We start from the raw sequence: 21911 nt of genomic DNA, 5'->3' as shown, positions 1-21911 counted from the left end.
GTACCAAACAAAACAAAACAAAGCAAAACAAACAAAACACAAAACAAACAACAAGAAAGCAAAAACCCCAAACCAATTATATTAAACCAAAAAAGATATAGATGGCAAAATGTCCATAGTTGTCTCTCTCTCTCTCTTTCTCTCTTCGTGGTACTGGGAATGGAACTCAGGACCTCATGGATGCTAGGCAAGTGCTCTACCACTTGTTGCATTTGACTTGGTGATTCTAAGCCCTGGTGCACAAATTGAAATAAGCTGGGGAGCTTTTAAAACTTCCCATTTTTTAAGGCCACATCCTAGAATAATTAAATCAGAATCTCTGGATGTGGCTCCCAGCTATCAATATTTACTATAAGCTCCTCAGTTGATTCCAAGAGTTGCCAAGGTTGAGAACCAGTTGTCCAAATTGTGAGCATATGGGTGTTTGTTATAGTTCTACTTTTCTTGATAGTTGAGAATTTTCATTTAAAAAATAATAAGGGCAGTAAAAGCAGCTGCAAAGCCAACTTTCCATACCTTCCTGTTGCCACTAGGAGGAAACCCTACACTGCTTGGTCCAGTGATCTCTGCAGCCCCCTCCCTCTCTGTAGTCAACGTGTCCCTGTCACATGGCTTGTCATTCTTTCAGATGTGTCTGTTTTGCTCCTGCTGTCCCTGCTGCAGGCCTCAGGGAGGCTCTCTCAGACTCCTTCCGTTTCAAGGACCAAGTCTCAGCTCGCTTTACTCTCAGTTCACACTCATCTCTGTTCTGTCTCAATGCAGTCCCTCCACACAGCCTGTCAGAGGCAGGTCATCTGCTGAGGTGAATCTATTCTCCAGTCCTGGCCATGACCTTCATATCCCTTTTCTCAGAAGGCAGCCTAGACAGTGGTTGAGGGAGTGGACATTAGACCCAAGTGGCCTGAGCTCCAATTCCAGCTCTGTTCCTTTACAGCTGTGGGATCTGGGGCAACACTGTCTTATGCCTCGGTTTCCCCATCTGTAAAATGGGTTGGTGGCAATCATAGCCGAAGTAGCTACTTGAAATAAGTGTTATTGAAAGGAAGGACTTCAACTAGACAGTTCAATTAAGTTAAAAATAGTACCTGGCACAAGAGTAAGACTTTATGAAATATAATCTATTAATATAAACATCCACATAGAGGATAGATATCAAAGCCCCTCTGTTAAAAGGCTCAACACTTTACTCATGCTATTACTTTTACAATTTTATTTTATTTTATTACTGTTATTATTTGCAGTACTGGGGATTGAACCCAGGGACACTTAACCACTAAGTTACATTCCCAGACTGTTTTCTTTTTCTCTTTTTTTGGTACTGGGGATTTAACCAGTGCTTAAACACCAAGCCACATCACCAGCCCTATTTATTTGTTTATTTATTTATTTATCTATTTATTTATTATTTTGAGACAAGGTCTCACTAAGTTGCTTAGGACCCTGATAAGTTGCTGAGACTGGCTTTGGACTTGTGATCCTCCTTCCTCAGCCTCCTGGGTCACTTGGATTATAGGAGTATGACAATGTGCTCATTACATCTAAGGTTCAATTCAATCCTTATCTAGCAAATCTCATTTTAAGCTGTTTTTCCCAAACCAGGCTTCTATCGTGGAGCACACATTGCATTTAGTTATTTTCCTTAAGTCTGTGAATCTACAATAAACTATCTGTGGTGCTATTATTGTATGTTAGAGTTAGTATTCTACTCTTCCCTGTCCTCTGACAGAACCCACCAGAAGAAATTCTTGTTTGAATCAGGGAGAGCTTATTCTTTCTCCAAAAGCCCCCCACTGGCAGGAGTGCTGACTTTCCCCACACCAGTAAGTACTTATCCTTAGTCCAAATATCATCTAGCTCTCAGGGGTGGCCCCCATTGCAGAAGAGCAAGCCTGCATCTTTGGGGAAAGGTGGTCATCCTTTCTCTATAATAATCTCCAGGCCTGGAATACCTAAGCATATCTTAAGGAGAGAGGAGGCTGTAAGGAAGGCATAGGCAAAGGCAGGTACCTGGCCTGGAGCTCCAGGGAGCGCTGCTTTCCTGACACCAGGAAGGTCCGAGGCAGATTGAGGTTGGAGCTCTCCTTTAGCTGAATGGAAGGAGAAAGGGTAGTGATAAGGCCTACTGAGCTCCCTAGAGCCCTAGTCCTCTGCACTTATACACACAGGCTTATGTTCAAAGCTAGCACATCTTTGTTCTTCCCAACACCAACACCCCAGTCTGGATTCCCATTTCCCACCTCCTGGTGCTCACCTCCATGCCATCTACATCAATGCGTGCCCGCACGCTAAACTTCTGGCCAAGGAGCCGCAGCCTGGGCACGCAGTAAAGGAGGCGGTCGTTGAACTAGGAAGGAAAAGGTTTGGGATGTATGTGCAGGAGACCTAGTGGGGATATGGCCTGGCTCCCCACCCTTATGGGACTTCCAAAGCTTTATTGTTGAGGACTCAAGGCAATAGATGGAGGAAAGAAAGCCCAGATTGGGATCAGGGGTTGCAAAGAAAGAGCCTAGGCATGTGAGTCACTTTCTAGTGGGTGACCTTGTTCAAGTCATTTATCTCTAAGTCTTAGTTACATCATCTGTAAAGAAGAAAAAATAATTCATAACATAGATAGTGATAATACAAGATACCATAGGAAAGAAAGTCTGGCTGGAGGCATATTCTTGAGTACCATGTCAACATGAATGGGGATCTGGCATGCCTACCCACAACTACACCTGGCACTTACTAGTATGAGGTATCGGTCTTGAGTGGTCCCATTCTTCGCTGACAGCTTAAGGATGTGGCCTTCTTTTATGAGCTCTTTGGTGGGGCTGACAATGTCTTCCTCACCCCCTAGCAACTCATATACCTTCAGCAGCTTGTGCATTCGCTCCTGGAAGGAGACAGTGAGCAAAAGGGAAGGCTTGGGGTGCCAACCTCCCTTGCATGTCCTTACATCACAAGCTCCCCAAACCCTGGAGAGGGACACCACAAGTGGGTGGCAAAGGAAGGGAGGATCTATAAGGGCCACTCACCATTTTTCGGATGGCAGCATTAGAGTGCTCTGCCGCTGTGGCTATCAGCTCCAGAGACTCTATAGGTAGAGAAGTGAGGTCAGATGGAGGGTTAGCAGAAATGAAGCTCTTGGGGGCTTTTTCCCTCCCTGAATACTTCCTCCTGGCCTGACCACACCCCCCAACCCATCTTGGAAAGTTCTAGCCTCAAAGATGTCCAAAGCAACATCATACGGAATCTGAAACTGTCTCAAGGCCACAATAGCAGAATCATAGTATATGGGATGGCAGACAGCCATTAAATGCAAGCTTGGCAAAACTATTATTATCATTAATAGTAATGACAATAATAGTTACATATAAAAATTCATGTTTAGCAAGTTGTCTCTGGATGGTGGGACTGTGGGTGGTTTTTATTACATTCTTTAGATTTTCTGTAATATATATATAAAATAAACAAATAATATATGAAAACTATATATATTTGTACTGGAGATCAAATGCCAGGGTACTTCACCACTGAACCCAGACCTTTTTATTTTTCATTTCAAGACAGGGTGTAAATTGCCCAGGTTGGCCTTGAACTTGTGATATTTCTGACTCAGCCTTCTGAGTTGCTGGGATTGCAAGGATGTAGCACCACACCCATCTTCTCTTCCATAGGTGTGAGTGTGTATGTGAGTGTGTGTATGTGTGTGTGTGTGTGTGTGTGTGTTTGCTTTTTAGTACAGGGTGGGGACTGGAGATTGAATCCAGAGGCATTTTACCATTGAGCTACATCCCTAGCCCTTTTAGACTTTTTAATTTTGAGATAGGGTTTTACTAAATTGCTTAGGCTGGCCTTGAATTGACCATTCTGCTTTTGCTTCCCAAGTCATTAGGATTACAGGGTGCACCACTGTGCCTGGCTCTTCCATAGTTTTGACAAAGAACATGTATTACTTTTATAATCAGAAAAGTCATATAAATAAACAAAGAGAGGCTAGAGATATAACCCAGTGGTAGAGTGCTTGCCTAGCATATTTGATGCCCTGGGTTTAATCTCCAGCACCCTAAAAGAGAGTGGGGGAGATGATCCTTTTATCTGTCTCAATAATTCTGATTATAGGCACAAGTTCTATGTATAAATACACTTTCATTGAAGTGATGTTTTTAATGTGCCAAGTTGAAAACAAAAACATCCAACTGTAGCAGTTTGGTTAAATCATGGTACACTCATGTAATGGAATATCAAATGATTTTTATAAGTGATACTTATGTAGGATTCTTTTTTCTTTTTGTACCAGAGATTGAACCCAGGGGTACTTAACCACTGGGCCACATGCCAAGTCCTTTTTATTTTTTATTTTGAGACAGTTCTAAGTTGCTTAGGGCCTTGCTAAGTTGCTGAGGCTGGCCTCAAACTTGTGATCCTCCTGCTTCAGTTTCCCAAGTCACTGGGATTACAGGTGTGTGCCACCCAGCCCAGTTTATGTAGGGTTTTTAACAGTCTGGGAAATGCTCAGGGTATTTTAAGGATACAATCTTGTATATACAGGATGATCTCATTTTTGCAAATTTACATACCTAAAAAACACTAGGAAGAATAATATCAAAGTGCTCATCATGCTTATTCTACATGGGTTTGGATCACATGAGATTCTCTCCTACTTTAATCTTTTCTGTAATTTCCATATTTCCTACAGTGACCAGGTATCATCAGAAAAAAACTGAAGTGTTCTGGGGATGGTGGCGCATGCCTATAATCACAGCAACTCAGGAGGCTGAGGCAGGAGGATTGCAAGTCCAAGGCCAGCTTTGGCAACTTAGTGAGGCCCTAAGCAAATTGGTAAGACGTTGTCTCTAAATTTATAAATAAATAAAAAGGGCTGGGAATGTAGTTCAGTAAGGCAGCCCTGGGTTCAATCCCTAGTACCCAAAACAAAACAAAACCCCCAAACCAACAAAAAACCTGAAATGAGTCCCCAAGCACTAAACAAATCCTGCCCCTACTAATTGCCTGGACATAGCTTTACTGGTCCCTATTCTACATACTGTATTTCCCTATGTTTGTATTGGAGGGCCACAGGTACTTCTGAAGAGGCTCCATATGGTTGGTAAACCAAGTCCTGTTTTCGTGCTCAAGCATCAGGTCCCTGTCCTGGCTCAGGCCTCCGCATGCCTTTCAGGTGTTGGGCTATCTCCAACCTCTTTTCTACCCTGATTGCTAGAAGAAGCTTTGTCACACACAGCTCACTGTCACTCTTCTGCTCAAATCTGTCAATGGTTCCCTGTACCTGCAGAGCAACGACTCAGCCCTTTAACCTGGCATTCAAAGCCCTTGGTGATCTGGCTTCTGCTGACCACTTCAGTTTCCTCCTCTGCCCCTCCCTAAACATGTTTATCTTGCTTCACTCGGCCAACTGCTAGTCAGTCTTCCAGATTCTGACCACTACCTCCATTAAGCCTGCCCTGAATTCCCAGGCTGATTGAGGAGACTGTGTTTCCAAATTCCCCTTTGCCTCCTTCTGTCCCACTCGTCACACTGTGTGTTCATCATACATCTACATTTGTGTCCCTCAGTAGACTGTGAGCTACTTAGGACAGGGCCAAGGTTCCACTACCTTTTCAGGATTCCCCAATAGATGCTTTTCATAAACTGGCTCCTTTGATCCTCACAACCCTGGCAGATAGATGTGACTGTGTTCTATTTGTCCAATGACAAAACCAAGACTCAGAAAGCAGGTGGCCACTTTAGGTTGGCTAGCTGGGAGGTGATAGTTGGCATCAGAGCAGGGGCTGATCTCCCTGTTGTCTTTTCTCCTGCATGTCCTCCATTCCAGGGTAAGTGGCAGGCTGAGTGGTGAACATAGGGGAGCCCAAGGGAGGAAAGAGGAATATTCTGGCAAGCTTGAAGCACACAAGCTCAGGCCTATTTTAGGCCACTGGGCTCAAGACTGGAAGCTTTGCTATAGGGACCTCTGTCTGAAGAAGTATCACTTGAGGTACAGAATGGCATTTCCAGGAGTCTGGTGTGAGCAGGTTCAGTCTAGGGGATTCGTGTGGGGATGTCAGCCCATGATTTCACCTGGGGTTCAGGCCAGGGAGTACAGTTTGGTGCAGAAGTTTGGTCTAGAAGCTTTCATGGAGCCTGGTTTGGGCTTGGCAGTCTGGGATCTTGGTTTGGAGTTCAATCTTAACTCAGTGTAGGCAGCCTACTTAGCCTGGTCTGGGGACTCAGTCTATGGTCTAGGCTCAGGAGTTCACTTTGGAGCTAGAGAGTGGCTAAGTCAGTTTGTGGAACCAGAGATATGATTCAGTGGGGCTCAGCCAAGAGATTTTAGTCTGATGGGTAAATAATAGACAGCTCAGTTTAAGATCTTGGGCTGGGGAGCTTAGTGGGCACATCTTAGCTAGCTTTCATTCAGAGATCATCATTCTGAGCAGCTTATAAAACCGGACTGGGAAGTTCTTGCTGGGGGTTTCACCTTTGGGCTCAATATGGGGAGCCCATTCAGCCAACCTCAAACTCTGAGGTTCATTCTGGGGACTTGGATAGGGTTGGGATTAGTACAAAACAGGAAACTAAGTTTGAAAGGCCCAATCTGGGGGTTAATTTTAGAGGGATTCTGTATGGATGACATTATCCAGGACATTTGGTAATAAAAAACAGCTTGGGCCTTGACCATGTGCCAGGCACTGTGTTTCAAAATTATCTCATTTATCCTCAAAACAACCCTAAGAGGTAGCCATCATGATTCTACTTCTGCATGTACAAAAACTGGGGTGAGAGGCTGAGTAGATTGCTGGAGAATGCACTATTGACAAAAGAGGCTCAACCTGTGGCCCAATCTAGGGAGCTTATATTGGCAGCTCACTTTGGAGTACAGTTCAGGGAACTCCTTTAGGGAACTTCCATCTGGGAATCTCATGCTGGGGATCCAGTAAAATGAAAGAACCGAGTCCTAGAAGCTTAATGTGGACATGTGATTCTATGGGGCTCTGTAGAGAAATGAGATAGGAGGTACCTTCTGAGGACCCTAGCTGGATGGTACAAAATGTGGGGAGTTAATATAGCAGTGAGGCACCTTTCTTGGGTCTCAGCACAGGGCTGTCTGGAGACTTGTCTGTTGGACTTGGCCCAGAAAAATCAACTCAGGAATTGAAGTCTGAGAGATAGAAAATTAGAGGTTCAGCATGAGGGAAGTCAGACTGAGAGTTGAGACTTGGAAAATCAGCCTATGAGGTACTCAGCCTATGTGGCTTAATTTGGGGGACAATCCAGGGCATTAGTCTGAGGGCTTAGTGAAGGACTCTCAATCTAATTGATGAAAAATAGGGCTCTTCAGAGACTTGGGCTAGGGAAAACACAGTCTGGAATACTTGGAGCTCAGGCTGGGCTGCTCAATTTCAGGGTCATTTCTGGGGTTTACATTGGGGAACTGTGAGAATCCAGTCTGAGGATTCAGTGATGTTTCAATGTGTGGGATGGAACAGGAAAATCAGTCTTTTGGGCTCAGGCTGGAAGTTTTAATCTAAGGGATAAAAATGGTGGGATTAACCTAGGGGGTTCAGTCTGGCAATACCTGTCTAGAGAATGATGGCCAAGGAGATAAGATGAGTAGCTCTTTGGGGGAATCTCACTTTGGGACTCAGGCCAAGGGCACTGATTAGGAACCCACTCTCAGGGCTAAGAGTGGGGTGATCATTCTTGAGGCCTAGTCTGGGGATCTAAATTTGAGAGCCCTGTAGGGGTCTATAATTGCGACCTCAGACTTTACTTAGCTTAAGGGCTCAAGTGGGAGATGTCAGTTCATGGGGTTCATCCCAAGGAATCATTCAGGTTCTTTCTAGAGGTTTAGGTTAGGCACCTCAGTGGGGCTCTTATTCTGCGGGAGGAATGAGATACTTAGTATTTTAGCGGGAGGAATGAGATACTTAGTATTTTGTATTCATTTGGAGATCTCAGCTATCAAACTTTCTAGAGGTCTAGCTCTTTCTAGAGGTACAGGCTTGGTAGCAAAGTATCCCATCTGGTAGGGTGAAGGGCTAAGTAGGGAAGCAGACACAGCACAGGACACAGTTGTTTACTCTTCATTCTTGTGGCTTCCACACTTTCCCTGTTTTCTTCCTACCTTTATGGCTGCCCCTTCTAAGTCTCCTTTTCTGATTCTACTTCCCTGAGTTTTGTCCTAGGTCCTTTTTCTCCTCCATTTACACTCACTCCTTATGGTGATCCTGGCCAACTCCATGACTTTCGATACTTTCTATGTGCCAGTGAAATCTAAATCTCTCTCCCTGGAATTCTAGACTCATCTAACTGCCAAAATTGGCAGCTCATTTTTGTCTAAAAGCCAAATTCCTAAACTTATCTAAAAAACCAATATTCTTGTGGCTCAGTGGTAGAGCACTTGCCTAGTATGTGTGAGGCAGTAGGTTCAATTCTCAGCACCACATATAAATAAGTGAATAAAATAAAGGTCCATCAACAACTAAAAAATTTTTTTAAAAGAAGATCCATCATTCTTTTTTTTGTACTGGGGATTGAACCCACAGGTGCTTTACCTCTGAGCCACATCCCCAATCCTTTTTATTTTTATATGAGACAGGATCTTACTAAGCTGCTGAGGCTGGCCTTGAACTTGTGATTCTACTACCTCAGCTTCCTGAGTCACAGGTATTACAGGCATGCACCACCATGCCCAGCTAAGAACCATTGTTCTCAGCTCTCCCAGGCTCCATATCCACTCTAAGGCCTTTCAGTGCCACTTCCAAATAGAATATAACCTGAATTCAATCTTTTCTAACCATTTCCACTATTTCATTCAAGTCAGCTTTTCTCATTTAGATTATTGCAAAGGTCTTCAAATTAATCACTTGGTTCCCTCTCTTCTTCCCATGTAATCCAGACAAAAACTTTCCCATGGCTATCCACCCCACTCAGAATAAATCCATCTCCTTATCTTGACCTTCAAAGTCTTGCTTATCTCTCCAACCCCACTTCTATTCTACCCTCACTTGCCATGCTCGAATCATAGTGGCCTTTATTTTGATCCAGAGATATGCAAGCTTCCCACCTCTCAAAGTTTCCCCAGTATCCCTATTGCCTTGGGGACTCTGCACCTGCTGTTGCCTCTGCCTGAAATGTGCTCCTCCCATTGGCATGTAGCTATCTTCTTCTGGTTATTCAGGTTTTGACTCAAATGTCTTCTACTCAGAGAAGCCACCCAATTTAAAGTAGACTGCCCAGTCACTGTCATATCACTCTCTTCTAATTCTCTGAGTTACACTTAGCATCTACCTAATGCCCTCCTGTGCATTTGTTACTTTAATCATTTCTCTGCCCAACTAGAATACATGCTTTCTGAAATCAAGGCCCTTGTCTGCTTTGTTTGCGTCTATATCTCCAGTGCCTAGAGCTCTGCCCTAAATATTAAGGTGCTCATTTGTTAAGTTAATGAATGAATAAATATAAATAGCAGTCTGGGGAAGGGCAAGTGGGGTGGACCCTGGGGAGCTCTACATGGGGTGTGATGCTATAGGGATGGGACAGGTACTGGAGGAGTCACAATAAAATACTTTTCTAGTGGTTTAGTGTGTAGGGACTCAGTCTAGGGAGGAAGTTTCTTGGCCTAGAGATCCAAATCTGAGGTAGAAAATAAGGGAACCAGTTTAGGGTGATCATTTCTAGAGGTGATTCTGTGGGGCCCTGATCAAATTTGGATGTTCTTTTGGAAGGTTCATTTTGGGGAGTGGATAGTGGACATAGAATGGAGCTCTTTCTGGGGAGCTCAGCCATGGAGACTTAGTAAAAGAGGTCTTGGTCTGAGGAAGTTAGGCTAAGCTCTAGCCTAGAAGCTCAGTCCCTGGGGATTCATGTTCAGTTTAATTTTGTACTTGTACTTCATTTGGGGATAAATCTGAGGGTCAGCCTAAAAAAAGGATGGCTTCCTTTAGGGGGTCAATCTGGGCATGCCTCTCAAACTCTGGGGTTCCATTTGGGAAGTTCCAGCTGGGACACTCCTTTTGAATGTTCTTTCTAGGTACACAGGGAGGGATCTTAACCTGGAGGTTCATCCTGAGGTCTCAATTCAGTGTCAATGTAGGTCTTTCAGTTTAGAGATTCTTTCTATTCTTGGATCTCAATCACATGTCAATGGAAAGCTGAACCTGGGAATTAAGTTTTGGGGACCTGCATGAGAGGTCTGACCCAGGGCTGTCAGTGTCAGGGAGCAGGGCAGGGTCTGGGTACACACACTCACTTTGGGCATCCTTGCTGTCTGGGGAGCCATGAGGCAGCTTTAACAGATAGTCCTTGAGAAGCAGCTCATAGCGGGGGATGCGCTGCACAGGCTCCAGCATGTGGTGCTGCAATGTCAGATTGCCACAGGCTTCCTCCTTCTGTGACAGGCAGAAAGAGAGGAGCTCAGGTCTAGTTGCAGACACACCCCCCAACAGGTCCCTGCAGATCTTTCCTCCCTCCGTCTGCTCCATCCAGGTTCGCCACTCACCTGCACCTCATGGATGATGACTTTGAACTGGGTGGAGCGCTCTGTCCAGGTGTTGACCAGCTCCACAGCCCTATCAAAGTTCTTCACATACTCGCCATACATCTTGAGGAAGGGTGCCAGCTTCTGCAGGATGTCTCCAATGCGTGGGTAGCGGTCCCTGGGGTAGAAATGGGGGCTGATGTGGTCCTGCTGAACCTTAGCTCCCAGGGACCTCCCTCATAGGTCTCTAGTCCCAGGCAGATCACTCTCATTTCAGTCCTGGAAACCTACTTCCCAACCAGTTGACTTCTTTGGAAATGCTGCTTACATAGGCCAATTAGGCCAGGAGGCTCTTTTGACCTGAGAACACGGCCTGGGAGGCCTCCTGCCTTGACTCCTGCTCAAGCACCAGGAACAACATGTCCTGGAACATCTGCCTTGACTTTACTGCAAGACCTATATAATTGATTCTGTGCCCAATCTTGTGTTAAGTGGTGTTGGGAACACAGAAATGAGTCACACCCAGTTGAGCTCTGAGAGGTTCACTGTCCATTGCGGGAGGCCAAGAAACCAGGTCTGCTCATAATCCTCGCTAGTCATAGTCTGATGTGGGAGATAAACCAGACCTGAGGTCATGGGCTCCTGGGGAGATAGCAAAGCCAGGTTTCATGCCAGGCCTCTGTGATCACAGTCTGGTAAGAGGGACACAGTTTATCTTATAAGTGTGGGGAACATGTAGACAATTTTAAGCGGGGGCTGATATGATCTGGTTGTTGTTAAATGATCATTCAAGCAGGTGGTATAGGCTGAATTGAAAGAGGAAAGCCTAGAGGCTAGAGTTTATCTGTAAAACCTGCCCCGCTCCCTCAGGACTAGGTTCAGGCATTATCTCCTCTCTAAATCTGTTCTCAGACCCCCAGGCTAGGCTTGATCCATCTGTTTGATCCCTACACCCTCCCATTCTCACCTCTATCATAGCACAGATAAAAATAACAATAGCTGACAAATACTGAGCACTCAGATACTGGGTACTGTTTGTTAAGAGATCTCCACATGTATCAATTTATTTAATCCTTAAAATAACACTTATTATTCCCATTGTAAAGATGAGGGGTCAGGCACAAAGGTTCACACCTATAATAATTCCAGCTACTTAAAATTCGCAGGCAGGAGGATTACAAATTTGAGGCCAGACTCAGCAATTGAGTAAGACCTTATCTCCAAATAAAAAGTAGAAAGGGCTGGGAATATAGCTCAATGGTAAAATGCCTCTGGTTTCAATCTCAGTGCCTAAATAAATATGAGGAAACTGAGGCACAACAATTTAAGAAATTAGCAAGCAGCAGAGTCAGAATTTGAACATGCCAGTTTATCTCTGGATACTTTGGATTCTCTTGAGATTGTGTAAATCTTTCACCTTGTATCAATTTAGCTTTGAACCTCATACTTTTTTTCTTCCAGTAATGGGGATTAAACCCAGAGGTACTTTACTACTGAGTTGCAGCCTGGGCCCTTTTTATTTTTATTTATTTTATTTTGAATCAGGGTCTGGCCAAGTTGCCAAAGCTGGTTTCCAACTTGTGATCCTCCTGCCTTAGCTTACCAAGTAGCTGGGATTACAGGCATGTGCTACCATGTCTGGCCTGAACTTCACCTGCTTAAGGGCTCTGCTATTCTGTTGTAATCTTCTAAATCTACATCTGTGCTACACTCAGGAGGGCCTAGAAGGTGCAGCTTGGTTCTTTTTATGGAAGTCAGTAAGAGAGGGCAGGTAGGAAACTTTCTTCTTTTTATTTTGTGGTGAATATGAACAAATCAGGGCATGCTAAGCAAGCACTCTACCACTGAACTACACCCCCAGACCAGGAATGAACTTTGTTAAGAGACAAGGTCTTGCTATGTTGCTCAGGCTGGCCTCAAACTCCTAGGTTCAAATGTACACATCTGGGCTTAGGATCAGCAGCAAATTGTAGGCAGCCTAGCTCTGGGGCCTCTCACCATTCCTCCATGCGCTTCTCTAGCTCAGGCAACAGGAACTGCTGGTGGAAGCAGTAGATGGAGCAGATGTTAGAGAAGATGCCATGTACAACATCAGCTGGGAAGGAACTGCGGTTCCGAGCTTCTTCTAGCAGACGGGCACAGAACACCTGCAGAGTAAGGCAGGAGCATTTAGCCCAGCTGGGCTTGGGGCTTGGCTGGGGAAGGGCTAGCTTGCAGGTGAGGGTAGTGTTTGTGGGAATTTTTGTGAGGGTTTGGGATCAATATTGGTTTGGAGACTGAGGAGAAAGGGAATGGAATTAGGGTTATATATGGAGTTGGACTTCACAATGTTAAGGTTAGCAGTCAGACATTGGAACAATGAGAAGTCAGGATCGGAGTCAAAGTCAGAAACAGATTCAGGATCAGATAGAAAGTTGGAATTAAATCCATTCATTTAACAAATATTTCTGAGTGCCTACTGTGTCCCAGGCACTGTCCTGCTGGTTAGGATGGAGGAGTGAACAAAGTAGATAAAAATTCCTATTGGACTTGGGGTCAGGCAAAGGGCCAGAATTAGAGTGAAGTTCAAATAAGGGGTAAATTTAGGATCTGGAGAATAGTCAGTATTAATGTTAGAGTTGTAATCAGGGCTGGAATACCTGTCCAGGCTTAATATCAGGATCAAACTTGGAATAATAAAAATCAGAGTTGGATTCAGGGACAGTTAGCTTCAAGGTCAGAGAGGGGCCTTACCACCTCTAGATTCTAACCTCAGTGGTAAGGTTAGGCTCAGGTCCTATCATTTCTTCCTTGGAACCCATCTATCAGGTAATGGGTCCCTGGGACCCCTGAGGGGACATTCACCTGATCCAGTAGATGGAGCCTGGAAACATAAGCCTTCTCAGTTTGCAGGAGCTCATTGGCAATGTGGAACACCTTCTGCTGCACAGTCAACTGAAAGGAGAAGAGTTGACGCTTGATTCATCATCCTCCACCCTAACCCTTACCCAAGTTTCTAGAATAATTTGTTAAGAGACAAGGTCTTGCTATGTTGCCCAGTCTGGCCTCAAACTCCTGGGTTCAAATAAGTGATCCTTCTACTTCAGCCTCCCCAGTAGCTGGGACTCCAGGCACATGCCATTTTACCTGGCTCCCCTAGTCTTACAACAGCTCACATCGTGCTCTAAGCCCAATGCTGCCCTGAGATAACCATAACCCCATCTCTAGACACTTAAGTCCTCTCCTGCTTCATCCCTGACTCCCCAGTTGATCACAAAGCCCACCCTCAATTCTGATAATATGTACTTACTCACTCAGTCATTCATTTATCTTTTCATCTGCTCTCTCTGTTCACTGGGCATAGTGTAGTGGTTAAGCACAGGGACTGGAATGTCAAAAGACTTCATGGGTTCAAATCCTAGCTCTGCCACTTACAAGATTGCGTAAGTTGTTTAACTGCTCTGTATATAAGATCCCTCATCTATAAATTCCAATTATAAGAGGACCTAAGCCCATTTGTAATTCAGACAATTATATAACAGAGTAAACTACAGATCAAGTAGTTTATAAATATTAGTTAGCTATTTATTCACCCATTCAGTTTATAGTCAGCAAAGGCTTGATGATTACCTGGGGGTGAGATAAACACACAAAAGTATAGAAAGGTCTAAAACTCATTGCTGGTTCAGTTTCCTGATTTGCTAGATACATATTCACTGAATACCTTTTATCCCAGTAATTTATGGCCTTAGCCCCCACACTTGAGCTTGGTCCTGGCAGAGCAGCTGAGATCTAACTCAAGTGCAAGGATGCCTTTTGAAGAAATATTAGGTTGTAAGGGTACAGAAAGGGGTCCCTGAAGTTAAGAGTCTCCTTCTCAGGCTGGGGGTGTAGCTCAGTGGTAGAGAGCATGCCTTGAATGTGTGAGGCACTGGGTTTGATTCTCAGCACCACATATAAATAAAAAATAAAGGTCCATCAGCAACTAAAATGAATAAAATAAGTAATTAAAAAAAAAAGAGTCTCCTTCTCCACAGGCTTAAGTCTTTCTGAGGCTCTAGATCTTGTGCCCTCCCTCCAGCTGCCAGGAAGCCTCTCTGGAATGTGAGACTTTCTCTTATACAAACAAGGATACTGAGGTTTGTGGTAAGAGAGCAGAGAGGGAAGAGACTTGACCAATGTCACACAGCTACTGAGTCATGAGATTTTCCCAATTGGGACAGAACTTTAAAGATCCCCCAACCAGAATGCCCATCTTCAGAATGGAAAACTGAGGTCTGGCTAGTGGTTCTCTGATGAAGGTAGAACCACCTTCCTAGTGGGCATTTGGAATGAGGCATGGTCATTTTGGTGGTCACAATAATTAGAGGGGTTTTACTATCAGTATTTAGTGCCAGGATACTAGGGAAGCTAAACATCCTAAATGGAAACAATGCCCTGTTTTGAGAAATACCATGCTGGGCAAGAACCAAGCACAAAAGCCAGGTTCCTGGTTTCTCTGCAAGGTCTTGTCTCTTGGCGAACACGGATTAGTACCTCCACAGACTCCTGTCTCTCCATTGGAGGCACTGGGATTTCTCTGTCCTTCTCCTCATCCTCTTCTTCATCATCCTCTTCTTCCAGGTCACTGTCAACCTCTTGGGAGCCAGGCCGGTGGGGGTCGGCCAAAGCAACAGGCATACTGGCCAGGGCAGGGGGCCCAGGACAGAGGCTGTGGCTGGGAGGCCCATCATCACTGACAAAGCAGGTCTCTTCACTGTTGGATGGCGAGCTGATGCTGTCGATGCCGCTGTCACGGTTAGGTACCTTCTCACCATCCCGAGGCCCAGGAGCCAGCAGGAACAGGCAGCGGGAGGCCTCACCCTCAGGGAGCTGGGACACTGGTGGTTGCGGGGGTGGCTGTGGCAACATGGCTGGCTCTGGGGGACCTGGACAGGGGCCAGGGGCTGGCCTATCCGAGGCGACAATCACAGGTTCTCTGAGGTTGGTGGTGGACACATATGGAAGCAGGGTATGAGGTTGACTGAGAGGCCTCTCCTAAAACCATCCCTTCCTATCCCAATCCATCCCCCACAAGGTCCTAGAGGTACCAGACTTACCTTTCAAACTTCTCAATCAGTGAGGATACTGCTGCAGAACTTGGGCTGGCCTCTGCCCTGGGGGCCAGACCCTTGGCCACTCGGGGGTCTGCAGGTAGTGGGCGGGATGGCGGAGGAGGGATAGGCTCAGGTTGTGGGGGCATCCGGGGCATCTGCAGGTAGCTGGGCTTTGGGGGGACTAGAGAGTTTGAGGAAGAGAAGAGATACCTCAATGAGCTGGGTTTAGGGGTGGCTATATGACCAGGCTACATCCCTCTCTACAAACCCCAGTTTTGTGGGATTTTTTTGTTTTCTTTTGTCTTTGTTTGAGGTAGGCACAGAGCAGGCCTGAGGTGAGATCCCAGTGCACATTCACCCCAGGCCACAATCCTCTGCCTGCTGGGTAGGTAGCACTCTCTCTGAGACCACAAGGCCTCTTGTTCTAACAAGCCCTCTCCTCTGACACTGGTTAACTTCTCTCCTCTATCCCCTCCCCTGGGCCATTTTTCAGCTCTTTCTGGAAGCACTTACCCTGTGGCTTTGGGCCTGGTGCCCGCTTCAGTGGTGAAGGACGCTGGCTAGGGGTTTCAGTGGGGGGGCCTGGATCTGAGCGAAGCCGCTGGGGGCCTTCTGGATGAGGCTCAAGGCTCTGGCCAGGGTCAAGGGACAAGCTTTTAACCAGGATCCGGTTTCCCTGGTGCAGCCCTGCAGAAAGGGAGAAACTGGATGTGAAGCAACTAACTTTACTCCAAAGGGGAGTTCCATGTCTTAGCAGGTATCTCGGGTATTGGGTTTCATGGAGCCCCTTTTATGGCCACAATGCACTGCTGGGAAACCCCTACCCCAGCCCTCAGATGTGAAGCCAGGTCTAGGGCTTGGGCTGATTGTTTTCATCAACAGACAAGAGTTCTTTGTGATTAGTGCATTGATTTCATGTATATCAGTGGGCATTACTATTAGGGAGTTTAATCAGGCTGGGGATGGGAATGAGCACTCTAAAGTTTGTATATTTGTAGCATTTGTTTATACAGTTACAGTGGGTATGCTTGGCATAAACCATTTTCTATCTTTTTTTTTTGTACTGGGGATTAAACCCAAGGGTGTTTTATTACTAAGCTACATCCTCAGCCTTTTTAAAAAGATTTTGAGATAGAACCAGGCATGGTGGCATATGCCTATAATTCCAGTGGCTCTGGAGGCTGAGGCAGGAGGATTTCAGGTTCAAAGCCAGTCTCAGCAATTTAGCGAGGGCCTAAGAAACGTGGTGAGACCCTGTCTCAGAATGAAATGTAAAAAGGACTGGAGATGTTGCTCAGCGGTTGAGTGCCCCTGGGTTCAATCCCCAGTACAAAAAAAAAAAAAAAGAAAGAAAGAAAGAAAAGAAACATAAACATCTTGGGATTTGGGGACAGGGTCTTGCTAAATTACTGAGGGTCTCACTAAATTGCTGGTTAATTTCACCAAGATTACAGGAATGTCACCATTCCTGGCTTCAACCTGTTTTTTTTAAGGCTATGAGAATATTTGAACTTTTTTGTCTACAATTTTGTACAGCTGAGTGAGCTTAAAAATGATGAAACTGTGTTTCATGAGCAAAAGTTTTGCTGTTTACAACCCCAGTAACTCGGGAGGCTGAGGCAGGAAGCCAGACTTGGCAATTTAGTGAGACCCTATCCCAAAACAAAATGTAAAAAGGACTGGGAATGTAGTTTACTGTTAAAGTGTCCCTGGGTTCAATCCCTAGCACTGAAAAAACCTCCAACAACAACAAAAAGAAACAGTGTCTCACCAATCTGTGTTAGTCTCATCTACTTTCACATCAACACATACCCACACATATGCCACCCCTGACACACACATCCAGAATTCTGAGTTCAGGTCACCAGAATGAGTTTAAAAGAGCAAGCAGCAAATTCAGAAAAACAGGAAGTCTTTTTGTATTGTCCCTCCTCCCTTAGTTTAGGGCCTCCTAAACCCACCTGTTTGGGGCCTTGGAGATGATGGTGACACTTACAAGAGAAATTTCAGTCTGGAAGGCAGTGAAGGGTCTCTTAGGGTTGACACGTGGTCTTGACTGGGGAGGGGGCCTTAGGAATGCCTCAGATTACAGAGAAGTCAGGTGGGGCCAGAGAGAAGGGGATAAAGCTTGGATGACAGGCTGAGGAGTTGAACATCTATCCTGTGGCAGAATGGAGCCATAAAAGGTGCTTGTGTAGGGAAAGACGCAGGAAAGCAGGTGTGAGGACAAGAGAGTGAACAGTGGTTCAGAGCTTCTAGAGCTACCAGTTGCACACATTGCCAGTTATGTTGTGCCACAGTTACTTGGACTCTCATAGCCACAAAAGGCCTGTTAACCTGTGTGACAGTCTTATCAACGACCAGTCACAAATGATTCCACTCTGTCACAAAAGAACATGGTGTTATTTATAGTTTTACACAACTGTAAGGCCACATAAATTCAAACATCCAAACACAGGTCATTACACTCCTGAAAGTCTGTCTGGTCATATGCAGTTACAAAGACCTGAAGTTATGATCTCACATATGATCACGCAGGATCGTGGTATCATATTTACCTGCAAACATGGTTGTACACAGTTACAAAGATACTCACATAATGGCCAATCTACCATCTCATGATAATCACCTAACCACATACCATCATATACCTTATTATACATCCCTCAAACATGGTTCCATTGAATCATAAAGATACACAGTGTCATTTAACTCTATCTCAATTTACAGAATCATGGAGTTGATATACATTATAATGTACCTCCACACTTCTGCAAACATGGTTAAACATAAAGACTAGCCATGTGGGGTCAATTATACCAGGCCAGACACAACCTTACACAATGACAACTACTTACTCAGATACATGAACACAGAATCACAGACATAACATAATTTACTATGTCACACTCATGAAACAAACATTAGGGTCTTAGCCCTGGGATACACACAGACATAAGACACTTGCCTCCTCCTGGTAAACAATCACAGTGTCATTTGCTGCCTCCACTACAAAAAGATATAGCAGTGGCACACAGAGATATCCATATCCTCCCTTACAAGGTCATAAAGACAGAGTTTTAGGGGATTTTTAAGTCTCTGAGTCTTGGAAGGAAAGAATATTCAACTCACAGGATTCCAGAACCTTCCTTGTGCCCCTGACCCCACCCAGGCTATACCTGGGCCAGGTAGGCCCCAGGAGACTCGGGCCAGGGGCCCTTTCTAGCTGAGGGAACATGGTGTCCCAGGCCAAGCACTCCCCCCGCCATCCCGTACCTTGCTTTGGGTAGTTTCCTCACTTCCTTGCCCACTTGAGCAGGTAGGGCCTGGCCAGGACTGAGGAGGTGCTCCTCTCAGTTTAGCTGGGCTGCTTACCCTGCCCTGCTCAGCACATCCTGGCTGATCCTGCCCTGCCCTCCCCCTGGGCGTGGGGTTGAGGAGGATGAATCACCTGGATGGAGGCACAGGCGGAGACACAGTTGGAAAGACACTTGTCCAGAGAAAGTAAGGCACAAGAGAGTAGCTGACAGGGTCAAAGATCAAGTGAACAAATGTAGACACCTCCTCTTCCAGAAATACACACAGGTGCTAAGACCCCAGGAGCTCCTTGTATGCCTCCCTAGGCCTGTGGAACCCACAAATCCCTTCTCCATACCCCAACCCAAGCGTGCCTCTCTAAGAAAGCCCTCCCCACCTGGGTCTGTAGCAGGGCAGCAGGTCTCCTGTGGGGCTATTCCACTGCTATTCTTCATGGTGTGGTGACCCTCTGCTCTTCCTCACCTACCTCACCCTGGAGTCCACACATGGCCCTGTCTCTCTATTCTCTCTGCCTTCTTGCAGGCAGCCCTACAGAACAGTAGGCTGAATCCCAGGTGAGGGGGGCAGGGATTCTCAGCTCAGTTTCTAACGTGGAGATGAAAGCAGACAGAGAGGCAGTGACTACCCCCAGGTCACACAGCAAGTCAATATCAGACTTTTAGGCAGGCTGATTCTGGACTGGACTCTTCTCTTAACCCTGCTTTCTAAAGGGAAGCTGGAAAAGTGGGGAACCAAGAGGGACAGGGTGGATTCCAGGGATTTAAGGTCATAAATCATAGTGTGGTTAATAAGAGGGACAACCCCAACTCTGCCTATAGGGAAAAACTACATGGTTCAAGTTTAGTGGTATAGGTCTGGCTAAGAACCAGGCTAGGTTCCACCAAGGGGAAAAAGGTTTGAGATCCCTCCATTTCCTATTTCAGTATTCCCTTTCTCTTCTTTACCTACACTCCCAATTTCCCTCCTGTTTTCAGTGGATCCCTTGGCCCCAGGGCTTGCTCCCTCTTGGTGGTTGGCTGCATTTTTAATAATATAGCTCGGTCTTATGACTTATCTATACAAAAAACTTCCATAACTTCCAAATACCCAAATAAAAACAGAAACTATTCAGCTAGGTCTCTGCAGCACCTTATAACACTACTGAATTATCTGATTTCCCCTACAAATATTTCTGAGCCTGGTCCACTGTATGCTGGCAGATAAGAAAATCCCATTCCTGCTCTCAGGGAGCTTCCAGGGTAGGATGCCCCCTTCCCCTTTCTAGAAACCAGGCCTTCCCACTGACTCACCTAATCAGCACCAAGCTAGGTCCTACATTAGTTTTCTCCAGCCCACTTTTTCTTTGTACTAGGGATTGAACTCAGGGCTATTCTGCCACTGAGCTACATTCCCAATCCTTTCATTTTTTTCTTTAATTAAAAAAAAAGAATTTAGTTGTAGATGGACAGAATACCTTTATTTTATTTATTTATTTTTATGTGGTGCTGAGGATTGAAACTAGTGCCTCACACATGCTAGCTAAGCGCTCTACCACTGAGCTATAACCCCAGCACCCAATCCTTTAACTTGAATTCAAATTTTGAAATGGTCTCATTAAGTCACTGAGGTTCTTCTTACTAAATTGCTGAGGCTGCCCTTGAACTTGTGATCCTATTCCTTCAGCTTCCTGAGTTGCTGAGATTACAGGAATATAAATGGCCCATTTTAAATGGTTGATAATCCACAACATTCTCACACATATAAATCCATACCCCTAACAAGATCCTCTACCAGCACTGCCCTTTTACCCCTGGGTTTACCAGAGTTCTCATTGCCCAACAGAGCAGGGGACACATCTACTGTACACAGTCCTCAAAGACCCAGAGAGAACCACAAAGCCATTCCATATACTCATATACAACGTGCAAAGTGCACATACACAACCACTACTACCACTTGGACATCTCTTGGCACTGACAGGAAGCACATCCTGGGCACCCCAAGAGCACCTGGGTTCTTCTCAGCCCTGCTGTGGGTGTGGAGGTGGGTGTACATCCTCCTTGCTCCACCTTCACCCCTCTTGACTCTCAGCATGCTGGAAAGGCAATTGTTTTTTGCAGGCTGGGTGTAGAACACAGGGCTTTGCATGCTAGGTAAGTGCTCTACCACTGACCTACACCCCCATCCCAAGTTAGGGAAATCTTGACCGTTACCTTCAGGGAGCTCCCGATCTTAAAGACAAGAGACTCTCATTCAGGAAAAGTTAAGTGGTGGCTCAGAAAGTGCAAGGGGGTTAGCCTGTCAGGAAAAAGACAGCCAGATAAAATACAGGACACCCAGTAAAATTTGAATTTCACATGAATGACAAATAGATGTTTTAGTATAAGCATGTCTTATGCATACTTATACTAAAATATTATGCTACACAGGTTGAGCATCCCTTATCTGAAATGCTTCAGACCAGAATTTTTCAGATTGTTTCAGATTTTGGAATTTGTTATGTTTTGTTTTGGATTGGGGACTATTTGCATAGTTTACCAGTTGAACATCCCATGAAATTCCAACACCACCATTTACTAGCTAAGTGGCTCTTGGTCCCCATCTTTCTGAGTCTTGGTTCCATGTCTGGAAAAGATAATAATAGCAGCTTCCTGGTTTGGTTCTGAAATTTCCAGAAAGAAGGGAAAGTGAAGTAAGGTTCAGTTCCAGTGGGTGTGGGCCAAAAAGAGGAGTCCTTGCTCTTGAATTCAGCTAGAAGCTGAACCCAGCACAAAACTATTGATACATTGAGAAATGCAAGTAAACCCAGACAGAGATGGACACAGAATCCAGCCCTCTTCACCACAAGAGCTCCGTAGATCAGGGCAGTATTCCTATTAGAGGTGAAAAGACAATGGTGCCCTGTCTCCTCCATTCAAACACAATTCAAAATACAAACCATACAAAAGTGTAAAATATATGTCAAGAATTGCATCTGAGTTTCAAATTTTCCCATGACAATTTATTATTGTTGAAATAGCAAAATCATTCCAAAAATTGTTTCTGGTTGCTGTATGCCCCTGCTTGGCAGGTGC

The 21911-nt window shown here is 45.2% G+C and overlaps 1 protein-coding gene across 2 annotated transcripts in view; it reads right to left on the bottom strand.

Moving 5' to 3' along the window:
- The window catches only part of Fgd1 (FYVE, RhoGEF and PH domain containing 1), a 67876-nt gene that overhangs the window by 7239 nt on the left and 38726 nt on the right, over window positions 1-21911 (bottom strand). The window contains exons 1-12 of one of the 2 annotated variants that reach the window (XM_058582034.1): window positions 17502-18557; window positions 16054-16227; window positions 15544-15721; window positions 14981-15422; window positions 13310-13399; window positions 12464-12612; window positions 10487-10643; window positions 10238-10376; window positions 3018-3076; window positions 2729-2875; window positions 2252-2344; window positions 2008-2087 (exon numbers count right to left, since the gene is read on the bottom strand). In XM_058582034.1, the coding sequence (XP_058438017.1) occupies window positions 2008-2087; window positions 2252-2344; window positions 2729-2875; window positions 3018-3076; window positions 10238-10376; window positions 10487-10643; window positions 12464-12612; window positions 13310-13399; window positions 14981-15422; window positions 15544-15695 (1508 nt within the window). In that variant the 5' untranslated portion in view covers window positions 15696-15721; window positions 16054-16227; window positions 17502-18557. Of the gene's footprint in view, window positions 1-2007; window positions 2088-2251; window positions 2345-2728; window positions 2876-3017; window positions 3077-10237; window positions 10377-10486; window positions 10644-12463; window positions 12613-13309; window positions 13400-14980; window positions 15423-15543; window positions 15722-16053; window positions 16228-17501; window positions 18558-21911 lie in introns of those variants that run through there. The other variant, XM_046452597.2, reaches the window with a different exon arrangement.

This window comes from Marmota monax, unplaced genomic scaffold (assembly GCF_021218885.2).
Source record: "Marmota monax isolate L192 unplaced genomic scaffold, Marmota_monax_Labrador192_F-V1.1 WCK01_AAM20220418_F8-fsc00223, whole genome shotgun sequence".
Lineage (NCBI taxonomy): Eukaryota > Metazoa > Chordata > Mammalia > Rodentia > Sciuridae > Marmota > Marmota monax.
The sequence above is the reverse complement of the archived record's forward strand: the minus strand, read 5'-3'. Positions and strand labels throughout refer to the sequence as shown.